Source organism: Montipora capricornis, chromosome 6 (assembly GCF_036669925.1).
Source record: "Montipora capricornis isolate CH-2021 chromosome 6, ASM3666992v2, whole genome shotgun sequence".
Taxonomy (NCBI): Eukaryota; Metazoa; Cnidaria; class Anthozoa; order Scleractinia; family Acroporidae; genus Montipora; species Montipora capricornis.
Genome location: NC_090888.1, coordinates 61,915,037 through 61,929,931, shown reverse-complemented (window position 1 = coordinate 61,929,931; position 14,895 = coordinate 61,915,037). Strand labels below are relative to the sequence as shown.

The 14,895-nt window shown below is 40.5% G+C and overlaps 1 protein-coding gene across 1 annotated transcript; it reads left to right on the top strand.

Moving 5' to 3' along the window:
* Nucleotides 1-3,443: 3,443 nt before the first annotated feature.
* Nucleotides 3,444-14,273, top strand: LOC138052781 (TNF receptor-associated factor 5-like). Its single transcript, XM_068899359.1, has 6 exons — nt 3,444-3,581; nt 3,832-4,053; nt 7,556-7,669; nt 9,749-9,826; nt 12,778-12,855; nt 13,282-14,273. Exons 2-6 carry the CDS (start codon nt 3,853-3,855, stop codon nt 14,137-14,139), a joined length of 1,329 nt encoding a protein of 442 aa, XP_068755460.1. The 5' UTR covers nt 3,444-3,581; nt 3,832-3,852; the 3' UTR covers nt 14,140-14,273.
* The last annotated feature ends 622 nt before the right edge of the window (nt 14,274-14,895 follow it).

The following is a 14,895-nucleotide window of genomic DNA, read 5'->3' as shown; positions in this document are numbered from 1 at the left end:
TTTACCCACTGAGGAGAAAAACCAGAGCTTGTTGTACCTCCAACATCTGTTTAATTATTTACTTGTACATGAGTTAATTTTCCTCTCACTTTGCTTCAGTAGAAATTACAATTTTTTCTTTTCATATGTTCCCATCCTTCCCCTCCAACCAATAAAGTTGGATTTCTCAAGTGTTGGGTGCTTGAAAGATTCCTCTCTTTTGCGTCCTACAGTCGAAAATTTCTGTTAACTGCTAAGCAATCAAACGCCTTGGAAATGACTTCACCTGGCCACCAGCACATTGGACGGCTTATTAACCCCTACCCCTCCCCCACCAATCCGATTCACTTTCTCCTGTTGCTTAGGCGGGATTTTGACCTATAAACCTCTGTAATGCCGCCAAACTCAAAACTATTGAGTAATATGTCAACGGTAAGAAAATTGTGGATTCCTTGACAGTGCTTCACGCCCTGAAAGTCTTAACAGAGAACCTCTGGATTTTATTAAATTTGTTTGCAATGTTAACAACCTTATATTCGAACACATGAACAAAGGTTGCCGGCGGATTCACGATTGTAATCAATTCCATCAACATCTTTGCAACTCCCTGAATTTGAAAGGAAAGAAGACCGGCAGAACTTGTTTCCTTTCATAAATTTAGCTGCACCTCAATCTGTTTTTATAGATATATTAGTGTGCCGATGGTGAGGCACATGTTCAGATGGTCTGTGGCTTGCATTATTGGTGGTGGAAAAAAGGTTCGAGATCATCTTCTGTCTCCTTCAAAGAATATTCGAATATTTAAAGAATGTATGGAAAAACTACGTCTGGTTAATGCAAGGAAATAGTGCATCCTTAAGGCTTTCCACAAGCAAAAGAATCGTGCAAACTAAGCAAACAGGTAACTCGCAACCTAATTTATTACCGGTGAGAGTAACTGAAGAATACCCCGCCACATCGAGTGTCGCAAATAGCTGGCTACGTGGTACGCGGAAAGAATTAAAGTCAAGATGACGAAGTATCTTAAAGCTGGCTACGCGGTACGCGGAAACAATTAAAGTCAAGATGGCGAAGTATCTTAAGTAGCTAGCTACGCAGTACGCGGTACGCGGTACGCGGAAAGAATTGAAGTCAAGATGGCGAAGTATCTTAAGTAGCTGGCTACGCGGTACGCGGTACGCGGAAAGAATTAAAGTCAAGATGGCGAAGTATCTTAAGTAGCTTAGGGTTAATCAGGAAACGAGTACTATATTCTTCACACGATCTCGTTAAAAATTCTAGTTACCCGAACCGTAAAATGAAAGCTAAAATTTTAAAAGAGTGCTTAGGCCTAATACTGAAACGAGCGCTTACGCTTAATCAGTAAACGAGTGCTATATTCAGCAAAAGATCTCTGTTGTCAGGTTTTCACGTTGTTAATACTGGTGACGCGCGCTCTTCAGAGTCCACAGTTCCAGTCTCTTGTCTGTCGAATTACTTAGGCTTTGACGCTTAAAGAACGAGGAATGCACAGTACTGTGTCTTTATTAATTATCACAGCGTACCGCGTACCGCGTAGCCAGCACAAATAACATTGCTGCGCCATTTTGAATTCATTTGTTCATATAACGCTTTTCCGAGTCCACAGTTCCACAGTCTCTTGTCTGTGGAATTACTTAGGCTTTGACGCTTTAAGAACGAGGAATGTCACGGCGTACCGCGCAGCCAGCACATATAACATCGCTGCGCCATTTTGAAATTTAGTTCCTTTGGAATATAGTCCAAGTGGCGGGGTATTCTACAGTATTGTGCATTCCTATTTCTGGGTACCGCGTACGGCGTAGCCGGCTACGTGGAATATAGTTGGAGTGGCGGGGTATTCTGCAGTTAAGCCCTATTGGTAATAGAAAATACAATTCTAAAAAGCCTTTCGCAGCTTCCACTCTTTCTATTAAACAGCATGGGTCTAGGTTCTTCACTTCACAACTGAGAAAAATACGATTTGGGTAATTTCTGAGAATAATCAAATGGACTACAAAGATTGCGATCGAGGAATTTGATCTTGGATCTTAAAATAAAATTGCACAGGGGAGCAATTGTGAGAAAAACAGACAATGGAGAAGGGAGGGGAGGAAAGCATACATGGATTAAAAGTAAGTAGGAGGTGGAAAGGGCCTTAGTTCCATTCCCTTGACTGAGAAAGGAGTAATTTGATTTTTAGGGGGAGGAGGGAAGGCAATTACGAAAAATATTCTTGTACAAAAGAAAGCAGGATAAAAATTGCGCAAATCGTGCGAAAGCAAGCCCTTCCCCCTTGCTATTTGGACTTGTGGAATAGGAATATAAATGAAGAAAAAGGCAGATGAGTGGGTTGGTCAAATAATTATTGCAAACAGACAAGTATTTAAAAACCATTCTCAGAAAAAAATTCCCCAATGAGCCACCCCTCCCCCTCAAAAATTAAACAACAGTACACTCGGCGCAGTGTATAATTCTCCTTATAAGGAACGGCTTTAGGCAACCTAAAGGAAGGCCAAAACATGTATTAATGAGCCCATTGAAATCAAGTATTGACTGCGCCGAATAAATCGTCCCTAAAGCCAGTTTTTCCCCTCATGAGAAAGGAAATAAGAAAGATATGTATTATAAAATGACTCATTGACACCGCGCTCGCTCGCAACACACCCCGAATTCCGCTTCCTTTTGTTTACGAAAGTCCACCTGATCTTTGCGTGAATTTCGCTAATTGCGACTTCTGTTTTTGTCAATTCAAGCGCACATCACTTTGATTATCACAAGAAGAATCTAGATTCCATCATAATTAGATGCCCATAAAAACGTTTTTAAAAGCACATTTTTATAGGTGAATCAATAATTAAACCATCAGCCTCTACTATCTAAATTGGAATTTCAATTTTGTCTGTTGACTGAAAAAACAATTGTCTTTGTGTCACGAAGACATATTCTTTTTCGAACTCGATTCAACAGACACTGTTTGCGGTGATGAAATTAAATTACTTTTTCAGTTTTTAAAATACACAATTATCACCCGTACCAATGAATCCGTCCTCCAAGACACCTGTGCAAATGATTAGAAGATTTCGTGCCAGCGTAGGGTCTTTTAACGTCGTTATTGACTCCGGTAAAAAGATATACAGGGCGATATCAGATCATTATTATGATACGGCATATTTCGTTTTGAAATAGTGCAAAATGCTACAGGGCTCATAAACTAGTTGCTATCACTGATGGTTTATCATTGACAGTCTTGCCATTTTGGAAAACAAGCTTTTAAATTAAAATGCTTTCATTAATTATCGATATCTGATACAAAAGGCTCATTAACATCATAAAAATATACAAAATTGTTGCAAAGGAAAGAAGTGTTCTGTTTACAAGTCGGTATTTAGGCATGCGAATGTACAGTCTAAAGATTTTCAACCTTTTGGGACGATACATGTCAGTTTTACAACTAAATTGAAAACAGCGCTTTTCTTATCTTGGAAAGTCACACCTCTCAAAAACGCTAAAAGTGATTCAGAGATACTCAAAGCAGGACTGACAATGAAGCAACGTATGTGTCAACGAAAGGATCGATACACATTCATTATTTTAATTCATAGGTAAGCTAAACCACGTTGGGTTGAGAATGAAGAATAGTATCCATTTTCGTGAAGTCTTATTTTCGTGAAGTCTTATCAGCGATTCTTCCTGACTTGGCTTCGGGCGAACTCGGCTTTCCTAGAATCACCCTGCAAGAGGAGGTAGAAAGTTAGTGCCCACAGATTTCTGTGCCGTGATATTGCCAAAGCTGTTCCTTTATTATTAACTAGTTTCAATTGTTGGTAACATAAACAATCACTTCGACCTTAGATTGAACTGTTGCCTACAGCGATGATGTTTCCAGAGATAGGACCAATGGTTGATAGCAACATGAGCACAGTAGGAGGCGGCAGTGGACAAGAAAAACTGAAGCCCGGTCAATACTCCAACGATGGTTCAATGGAAACAGAGACCATACAGAAATTTCTATCCATTTGCTTGAGACAGTATTTCATTTGTTCCCAAGATTGCTCCGAAGAGAGTTCTGTCAAGGTATGTTGGGTCTCCTACGCGAGGATCCAATTCATTTGTTTCATTCCGTACAGTGCAATTAGCTGCGCCAAAAACACTTTGGCCTCAGCTTAGTCAACTATGGCCTCAGAAAGCGTACGTTTCGCTATTTGGGCTGTCGAAAGGGAAAACATTGCTAAACGACTTTGTTATCTTCGACTTCATTCGTCAACGTTAATCCCAAATTAGAGAATGTTAGATGTAATAAAAGCCATGGCACAAAATGGAAGTCAGTTAAGTCAAATGTCCTCAGTAGATCTACAAGTCCTGTTAGCTGTTTTACCAAGTCTTTGTATGACATCTGCGTAAGTACCAGCACTATCAATCAACAAATGCTATGACATCACCAGTCATGGCGTTTTAAAAGTATTTTCGGTAAAAATCCTCGTCCTTCATTTAAATAAGTGCATTTTTTCGTTAGAATGTTAACTCTGTGCCGACATCTTTCTTCGGGTAGCATTCTTTAAAGCGAGTACTTTTCTTAATTCTTCCATCCGTGATATTTTTATCAGATATGAGAATATACAATGTGCAATTTTCTCCTAATGGCAATGTCAGAGTATAAGTCAAATCCGATAAGATTAATGTCGTATCCGCTGCCCAGATGAGTGGCACTATGTGCTGGGACCTCACTTATATCTATTAAGGCCGCTCTGCATTAGCGCAAAAATCTGGTACGGCACTCCGAAATCTCGTCAACGTGCTTATGTTTTTGGGGCACCGCACGGTAAATCATTTTTTTCATGTGTAAACGGAAGAAACAGAAGGTACATTAGGCGACCGTGCCATAAATTACATAGGTGCATCCCATGCACCTGTCTGGAGATGTGCTCAGCACTCCAAATATTGGTACCTTCACACGATTTTGAGCGCCGGGCCAATTTTGTGCGTGTGTAAAAGTGGTTCTAGACCTCGCTACTGTAGAAACGGATTGGCCGGTTGACTTTGTTCACTTCCTCGGCATCGTTGCAGCAATTTTCGGATCCTCTTTATAGCATTGGCGTGAAGCTATAGCTACTCAACGGTTTAGGTTTTTCATTACTTTCTTTCTATGGATAACGTTTCCAAAAAGGAAAAGCCCCTGTAATAAAAAATTCACGAATTTCAAAGCTATCTCATCGGTTCCGGCAAAATCTGTTGATACTTGTGTCACAACTTCAACACTACTTTACCGCTCTCCCAAGAGCAAGTGTTCTTGCAATTAAACAATTACGAATATATAATAGGATAATAAATTTGATCTGGGTGTAACAGCTGGATTTAAGCCATGTATATCTTAAGGCATTTTTATCTCTTAATTTTTGTCAGGCCCTTGACGTGCAAAATTGTCAGGTTTAGACTATTTGTCTATTTGGACTTCCGGGTATTGTTTTACACCCGAGATTGTCCTGCGGCAACTTCGACAAGATAAGGATGTCGACTCGAATTCGCCCTTGTCACACGGCGGCCATATTGTCCAGGGAGACCAGAAAAGCTTTGTTTTACCACGCCAAGCCTCGCAGTGGAAACCATGGGGGTGAGGCTTGGCGTGATAAAACAAAGCTTTTTTGGTCTCCCGGGAGAATATGGCCGCCGTGTGACAAGGGCGAATATGTAACCCAAGACATTTGCTATCGACCGGTCGTGGTCAACATCTGTTTTTGGCTTACGTGATGAGAAGACATGTTTTTTTGTAATCGACACAAAGGAACACGTTTTTATGGCCGCCCTGGCGTCATGCGCATGCGCCCTTTCGGAAGCGCTGAGACCTGACATCATTTAATGACTGTCACTCTGTAGAAACCAATATTAATAGGAGGCTTAACCACGCTTGTTTATGAGACGCAGAAGGCTACCGTAAGAGACCATTTCGCGTCCCAGGACAGTGGCGTCTCCCAGATTTTTACACTAATAATCTCTAATGGAGATAAGATACTTAGCAATGTAAATGTGGTTGTATGAAGACAAGTACAACGGAAAAACAGCTCACTTCCGGTGTCCGTCGGCGTCTCAAAAACGCGCGTGCTTAAGCTCCCTATTGAGGTTTTAGCACGCGACGTTTTTGCGCTACGGACGGAAACCGGAAGTGGACGTTTCACATGCCAGGGCAATGGTCTAATAGTGAAAAGATACTTAGCAATATGAATGTGATATTGGCAAGATAAGTTCAGCTTACTTCTGGTTGCCGTCCGTGGCTGCTTAACCTCCCTCTTGAGCGCGGATCCGGCGCTTAATCTCTGTTTCATTCTTATTCGAGATAACTAATAAATTTACTAGTAACTATATAACAATAATAAAAATATTTATTTATATGGTGCAAATCCAACTATACAAATTACTCGTTATTCTCGTCAAAAATCATGTTTGCTTCAAGACTGTTTTAACTAAATCCATTTAGAAGAGTAGATTCGATTTCAATAAAAGAAGAAAGTACTTTCGCGGTTGCCCTGGTTACGGTATGTTACTCGCTCGCAACCTCTTCAGTCAGGGCCTTTTCCCCGAAGGGAGGGCGCCCTTATGGGGCGCTGTTTGTGAAATAATTTATCTACCTTAATGTACTCATATAACAAAACTTTATTCATTAAATAATGAGAAAATTGAGAACATTAAGGTAAACAAATTATTTTACAAACGGCGCGGCCCTCCCCTCGGTGAAACAGTCCTGGGAACGAGTTTGGTTTTACCGCTCTTAGGGCCGGCTGCAATGTTCATCGGCACTTCATTTTAGGGACCTTAAGATCTCGGACGCCGTAGTCAATGAGAACGCAACAAAACAAGGATATCATAAGCTAAAAGAGGAAAAGTAATCGCGCTGAACGCCTCCTTTTAGCACATGTGTTTGTGGTACTCAGGCTGCACACCAAGTTTGAGGATTTAGCGACAATGTGAGCAAATAAATGCAAACCTTTCATTCTATGTTTTTACTATGAAACCGTTCGTACCAATTTCTTTTTACGATACGTCGCCCACATTGTAAGACATTAACGAGATGGAATGATAGCGAAAGACACGCGACAGTGCAAAGTTATATTTGAGGTGATGTTTCTGTTGACGTCGGCGTCGTAGAAAGGAAAAAAACTAAAAAGGGAAAAAAAAAAAAAAGGAAAAAACAGAGCTTAAGCACGCGCGTTTTTGAGACGCGGACGGCAACCGGAAGAGAACATTTCACGTGACAGGACGGTGGTGTCTCCTAGATTTTTATACTAATCATCTCTAATGGAGAAAAGATACTTCGCAATGTAAATGTGGTTGTGTGAAGACAAGTTAAAAGGGAAAACAGCTCACTTCCAGCTCCCTTCTAAGTCCCTATTTTATACCCAGAACTTTCTAGACTTGAAATAATAATGCTTTTTGCCTTTGCTTCTACCTTCTTGTAACACTGTTTTCGACAATGAACAACTCAGTTTTACAGGTATATAATCGGATTGGTCAAAATAAAATGAATTTGAACTTGGTTTTTCAATCAGTGAAAACAAACTGCTCCAAGTGTTTTTGTCGTTTACAGCTGGAAAAAGATATATTAAGTGACTCTATTGAGGAGGTCATTGGATTGAACAGTGCCGATATCACCTGCAAGTTTTGCAAAGATGACATGATACCAGTAACTGAAGCTTTGAAGGTAAGAAACTGATATTGAACAATTGTAAATTGTGTGGACGCTCTATTGATATAATGAACATTTTAAGAAACGACCGTAAGACAGTTAGTGACTGGGCTATAGGTTGTTGTTTTGCAGAAAACTACAAACAAACGAACGGCACTACCATTTTTCCTCTTAACTAATGATATCATTGTTTTGTGGGGTTCTCGTCGTCGTATAGCTGTCATTGTTTCTTAACCTCCCATTTAGTAAGTCCCTTTTAACGGTGGGCTTGTCGTAACTGTACCACGGCTTCTTTTCACCAGCTGCGCACTTCTTACTAAACATGGACTATGGCAGCCCTTAAGTCTCCTCGAGCAACGGATGTCAGGCAGATTGCCGCTTCACTTTTCTTGAGCAAATCATCCGGGTGATAGCGAACCGAACAAATCGGGGAGATTAAGCAAGCTCAGCTTTCCCGGCGTATTCTCATCCAGTACGACATGGCTCGTTGGAGCGCATAAATTAAAGCTATTAGAGTTAGTCATCGGTTTGGACTGGGCAACCAAGCAATTTATTTTTTTTTATTTTCCCGGAGTTTCTCCAAACAATCATCTGCTGAATTAATAGTCAAGAGATTAGGTGCGTCTTGATTACTAATTCTTTGAATACTTTTGCGGAGCTCCCAAAACAATTAGCTTTTCATCTTTTGTTACAAATGTCGAAAGCTTTTTTTATCTAAAAATCCAACCCGTCAAAATATATATATCATCGTTAACGCAAGGGAGCCTTTTATATATTGATAAACAAAGGGGCGAGTCTTGACTGAAATATCCGCATAAAAAGTAGCTATCTTGGGCATCTTTCACATATGTATTATCTCAGGAGCATGTTTTTCAAAATGGGTAGGAAGATGTTGTTCAATAATCACTTTCTCTCAAATGGTACATAGCTGGAGACAAAGAATCCTTAAAAGTGCTTGCGGCAGCGTGCCTGACTCTAATTTATTCAATTGTGTTTTCATATTACACTTACGTCTCTGCCTTGGGGATCATATATTTTTAATAACGTCGCCATTTAGTCGTTTAAATAGTTTGGCTGAACAATACACGGCCGAATAATACACGTTAGTTTGAGGTCTGAGTGAGGTTTGAGTGAAATTTTGATGAGAAATAGAAAATGGCGATAAAGAGATCTTTTGGAATTAAAGGTAGGTTTGAACTGATTTGTAACAGCGTTCTACTTCAATGGCTTTTTTGGTTTTAGAGGAACATTCTTTGAAGTCCACGCAACTCGGAAGCGTAACCCAGCGATTTCTAACCTCTTACACAGGCCAAACGAATAAACCTTTCAACGGGTAGTCTCTATCATTACATCGTTGGTACAAAATTTGAAGAGGGATTAAGAAGAGTGCCAGCGAATGAGCTTGACCAAATGACATCGAAGATTATAAAGTTTGTCTTTAATCCAGATATGTAAAGGCTCGTTCAAGGCGGATTAAAGAAGACTTTGTTACAGACTTCACCCCTGTCTGGCAAACGTTTTGAAAAACCAGACATTGGACTGCCTCGCGTAGCTAAAAGCTCTCTTACAACTCAAGGCACGTGTTGCTTTCGGAGCAGAGTGCGAAAACTGACGTACCAACCACCATGTTTGTGGTTACGAAAGTGAATGAACTTCTATGAAATTATACGAAAATCTGACAAAGGCAGCCATAACTCAAAGATATATCGAGAGCCGGAAATATCTTCGATTGATTTCGCGTGAGTTTTAAAGTGAGTAATGCAAAGACATTGAATAATTTCCCGCGCTAGCGCGCTTTATGTCTGTAATCAATTTTGGTTTCTTCATTTTATCAGCAAACGACTTGTGTTGGTGAAAGAAAATCAATGATACATCCTAAGTAGGAAGATTATACCGCACGGTATTGTAAGGGTATCTACTTTCGCATTCCTTGGAGGTAAATCGGAAATACAGTATTTGCATCTCACGGGATCCCACCAGTTTACATCCATCGGTCAAGCGCCCTTTTTTATATACATGAAATTGTTTAGAAATATATTGATGGATGGTACCGCAAGATGTTCGATGCGATATTCATTACTTTCTAACACACAGAGCCACTTGGACGCTTGCCCTCTGTATCCTGTCCAATGTCCTAATATGTGCGGCGAGATGGCGGTTCCCAGAGAGAAGGTACGCAACATAAATATGTCGAAATAGTTGTAACAGTGTCAACATCAGATGAGGTGAATTTGTTCCTTAGGTTGACTTTAAGTGGATTCGTTCTTTCGTTTTGTGTTTCCATGGGGTAGATTTTATCGTTAATGATTTAATGGTGAAGAGATTTATAGTTAAACAGCCGAAAATCGATATGTTATAATGGTTGCTGTTGTGCTGGAAATGCAGATAGTTTGAAGTGATTGTCTCTTTCTTGTCTCTACACATTTCCAAGCGATTGCGTTGAAACCTTTTGTCTTTGTTGTTACTAAAATATGTGAAGCGGAGCTGAAAGATTTCCCTTTATGGTCAAATAATCCATTGTTGGTTCGCAGTTACCTATCGCTTGTCGCTATCTTGATGACGCTTACATGACATACAACATCTTAAATGAAAACTCGTCATAAAGGAAATTATCTTTAACACCCGCAGAGAATTTTTTCCCTTGGGCTTCATTGAATGCAAAAATATGAATAAGGATTCTTCCCTTCCATTAAATAAAAGCATTTTCATGTTTTTGTAAAGTATAATATTGACTTAGCGCGAATCAAGGGATGCAACCACGCTTTGACCTCACGGATCTACTTTCTTTATGCACCTTCGGGGATGGGGTGGGGATTTGACATTTTCTTTCAAAAATATTCAACTTCGCCACCCCCCACCCCCGGGACAAGACCTCACGACCTGGGGACAGACCTCACGATCGAATCTCCCTGGTTAGCCCGACCCACCCTTCCCCGCCTTCCCTCAGGCTCAACATTGATAGGTGCATTTTTGCTAAATTATTCCTTGAGGAAGGAAGAACTGCGAAAACCTGGGGGCGTTTATCTAAAATCAACGGAAATTATATTGTGTACGTCTTCATTTATTCGTTTCTTTAATATAGTTTGGTTGGGTTGACACTTCAAGTTGAAAAGTCACATCGATAAAAAAATCATTCAAAATTATATAATCATGTATAATGTTCCATGTAATCAGTACAAACGAAGAGAAGAACTCCGTTTTTTTCAAAGAAAATGGTTTGTCCGGGTAATATGACAAAACGGATCATTCTTATCGAATCTTGGTGTTTTGTTTTAAAATGTGTTTATTTTGGCAAGCTAAGAGTAAATCTTTTAAATGGGTTAAATGTTTCGACACGATTATGGCTTTCATCACGCAAAAGAGAAAAATTAATGTGTATTTAAAGAATATTTTTCAGTCTAGTTTTCAGAGTGTCTGAGATTCATTGTTCTTTCATATTAAGATATTAAGTTAATGTCGAATCGGAAGGCTAAGTAGAATAAGATCCAGTTACCGGCAGACGGTTGCGTGGTATGCTGGCATGAGGTGTCATCGGGTTTCAGGAGTTTAGAACCCTTTTTACTATCCTCTTACGCAACCTGACAAATAACAAACATGCACAAATGAGAAATATTCATCTTTTCTTTTGCTTTGAAATAAAATAAAAATTAAAAGTTAAAAATATATATCTTATTCCAAATCAAAACGTTTCTTGCAGTCACGAAAAGCTCTTTCATTTCGCATACGTATTGAACCATGAATTTCTTCTCTCTTGTGCGCTTAAATTTGATCTAATAATGGGCAAATTTAAGTTAATTTCCTGAGAAATTTGAGACATTGCCAGACGTCTTTCAAAGTGAAATGGCGAACTTCCTTTGAGGTCTTTGGCCCTCACGACACTCCTTCAGTTATTATGCAGCAGCTTAAGGCCCGGGTAATGATGGCTGGGGTGCGCAAACGCGTTTCAGTACGCCATTTAACATTTGCTTCAACAAAGCTCACGAGAGGCCTTGTATTCAGCCCCAGTCTGCAGCCGCGGTTGTTACGCTGGATACGGACATGATACCTCATTGAGAGACCGATTACTGCGCACGCTCAAACCCAACAATGTTGAAAGAGGGAGGCAAACGGCTTCAACTCCCGGGGGGGGGGGGAGGGTTGTCTTAATCAGGGTATCGATTTATCAATTTTTGTCTTAAACTGGGTTAAATGTCTTAAACAGGGTATCAAAAATCGGAATTCTGTCTTAAAATGGGTAGGAAAATCAGCGATATTTGTCTTAAACAGGGTCAGGGTATGAGGGGCCGCGCCGCACCTCCCCAACCAGGGATACATCGAGTACCCCCCCCCCCCCCCGGGCTTCAACTTCATTCAACATTCGCGAAAACAAAAGAAATGTTGAATGGTTGTTGAGGCAAAGTTTAAATTCTTTTAAACTCATTCAACATCGATTCAACTTCTTCCAACACGGTTGAACAAAATCGAACGGATCTTAAAGCAAACGATGAAGCCATTTGCTGGGGCCCTTACAATCAATTAGGGAAGTGAGAGGTGCTTCGTCCAGAACAGAAAAATTATTGGCCATAACATCTTAGTCTAAAATTTCAGTCGTCTCCTCCCTAAGCCTTGGGGGGCGCGGGGGGGGGGGTGGGAGAGAACATTGCGCCCCCAAGTGTTAGGGAGGAGACGGCTGAATTTTCAGACTAATGATATAGGGGCCTTCTTCCCCTACTATTTCGAGCAGCGCGTGGGTAATTTCGAATTTTTTTACTACTAACGACGGGTTTTAGACGGGGCCTAAAGGTTTGTCGTAAAGACTGCAAAGGGAGTTATAACAAAGGCAACATTTTCTATACTCTTTTTGAATAATGTATGAGTTATTTAATTTACCCCATTGTTGTTTTTAACAGGCTCCCTAGTTTAAAAGTTTAAATGTTTGCAGACGTGATCACAGAGGCAGGAATTTCGGTTTTTAAAACCCCTTGAGTATGGCCTGGCCTAAGGTGTATTGACTCACGAGATCCTGAGCGATAGTCCGGCCAGTTTATGAGTTGCTACCTGATGGTTGGTTCTTGCTCAAGTTTGCATTATATCATGCTCCTCTCCAACGGGAACTCTTCTGTCTTTTATCCCCATTTTTTTAGATCACAGACCACATCATGGAAGAATGTCCGAACACACAAGAGCAATGTCCTCATAAAGACATCGGATGTTCTTATCAGGTACTTCTTTCCCGCCTTGGTATATTACACTTTCCACTCTGTTATATCTTAGTAACCCAATAGCCCTCACAAGTCCTATCACCTCCCCCCTTCTCCACCCCTCTCCTGTTACACACAGGCAATGCCTCTAGAAGAAAATGCCGCCCAGTTTGACGATTTGCTTAAAGCCAGTTAGGATAAGTAAGGTAAACTTGTTTTTTTTTCTCTTTATTTTTGCTGTTGAAAAACCTACGAGAATACTTTAAGAGAAGCTTATTCCGTTTTGTGTTGTTAGAATCGCTGTGGCGAAGTTTTAAATTCCATCAAACTAATGTTTTTGTCCATGGGAGTTTTATTGGATATTGAAAAATGGCACCCCTGAATTTTGCCACACCATTCGTTTTCTTTAATCAGTCAAGATTGTTGCATCTTTTTTGTTGTTTCCAGGGTCCCAAAGGTGACATGTTCAAGCATCTTCAAGAGAATATGGGACATCATTTGGAGATGGCCTTAGAGGTTATTAAAGAACAGAAAACTGAACTGGGAATTCATCGCGGCCGCTTGCGAAAGCAAGAGGAAAGCGTAGCACATTTGATGGAGAGTGTTACAAAGCTCACGGGCATGTTTGAAGAAACAATAAAGAAAAACGCAGATCAAGAAAAAGCCATTAATCGCTTGTCTGAACAAATAAAGGAGCAAAAGAAATATCAATCAAAGCACGAAAAAGAGCTAAAGAACAGAATTATGGAAGTGGAAAATCGTGGCTCAGAAATCGCTCCCCAAAATGGACTTTTTCGCTATCCGGGACTAAATGGCTATGGGGAACTCGTGTGGCGTATATCAAGCTTTTCACGTAGATTGCAACGCGTTCAATCGGGTCGCGGCGATGACCCGATGACGAGCGAACCTTTCTACTCGTCGGCATTCGGTTATAAGATTGCCGTTTGGGCTTACATCAACGGCAGAGGTAAAGAAGAAGGAACTTGTCTGTCTCTATACGCATGCGTCTTGTCAGGAGAATATGATGCAGTACTCCACTGGCCAATAAGACCGCGGTACACATTTTGCTTGTTGGATCAAAATCCGGACACTGAAGCGAGGAAAGATCTAACACGCATGCGCAAAGTTCATGATTTCAAACGTGATGATGTGAGGAAAAAAGGAATTGACAGACCCGGCCGTGATGAAAGAGCTATCATTGTCGGATTTGATGATTTTGCTAAACACGAAGAACTGGAGGCGGGGAACTTTCTAGTTGATGACACCTTATTCATTCGTGTCCTGGTGGACATTTCTGAATCATAGGAACTTTCAGATAATAGTTAATCGCTCTCCAGTTTGCTCAAAATAGATGACTTCTGGTATAGAGAGTTTTCACTCGCGTGACTAGAATGGATGCTAATTTGATGAAAGAAAAGAAACTGTTTGCATAAAAATAGAGTTCAATTCCCGGGGGATTAGTTTGAACACCAATATGGCCGCCGTTTCTTTGCTTTGGGACACCAACATGGTTGCCGTGACGTCATGTGAAAACGCTCCATACATTTTGAACTCATGCGCGCAAATCGTCTTTTTGAGTATCGTAATCTAACTTATTTTTATTGATAAGATAAACACCACTTAAAAGAAGTATATTTTGCTAATTTCACCTGTTTGGGATTTCCGTTTTAGTTAGCCGTGAGAGGCATGACTTCTATTCCTCATTTGACGTCACAAACTATGACCGTGGTTTTCCGACGGGTCAAACATCAAACAGGAAATCCATGCCTGTTATAAGCTCGGACATAGGTAACATGATTACCAGGTTTTTTAACTCGAATTAATAAAGTAGTAGCTTCCGAGTGAGAGCTTTAACGATGGAAATAATTTGAGGTTAGGTGCAATCCGCAATGTTTTCAGCCTTGATTATCGGAATTACGCCATTTTCCCATGTTTTCGAAGTAACACTAGAAATACATTTGCACCAGTTGGGATACTAAGCCCAAACCCCGGTCCGTATCCACCTGGCCTCACTTGTTCAAAAGGTGGATAGCGCTATCCACAGGATAAATCACTATCCAC

Coding starts and splice junctions, on each gene's coding strand:
- LOC138052781 (XM_068899359.1), top strand. CDS start 3,853: ATGATGTTTCCAGAGATAGGACCAATGGTTGATAGCAACATGAGCACA. Junction 4,054..7,555: donor CCGAAGAGAGTTCTGTCAAG/GTATGTTGGGTC, acceptor TGTCGTTTACAG/CTGGAAAAAGATATATTAAG. Junction 12,856..13,281: donor ACATCGGATGTTCTTATCAG/GTACTTCTTTCC, acceptor TGTTGTTTCCAG/GGTCCCAAAGGTGACATGTT.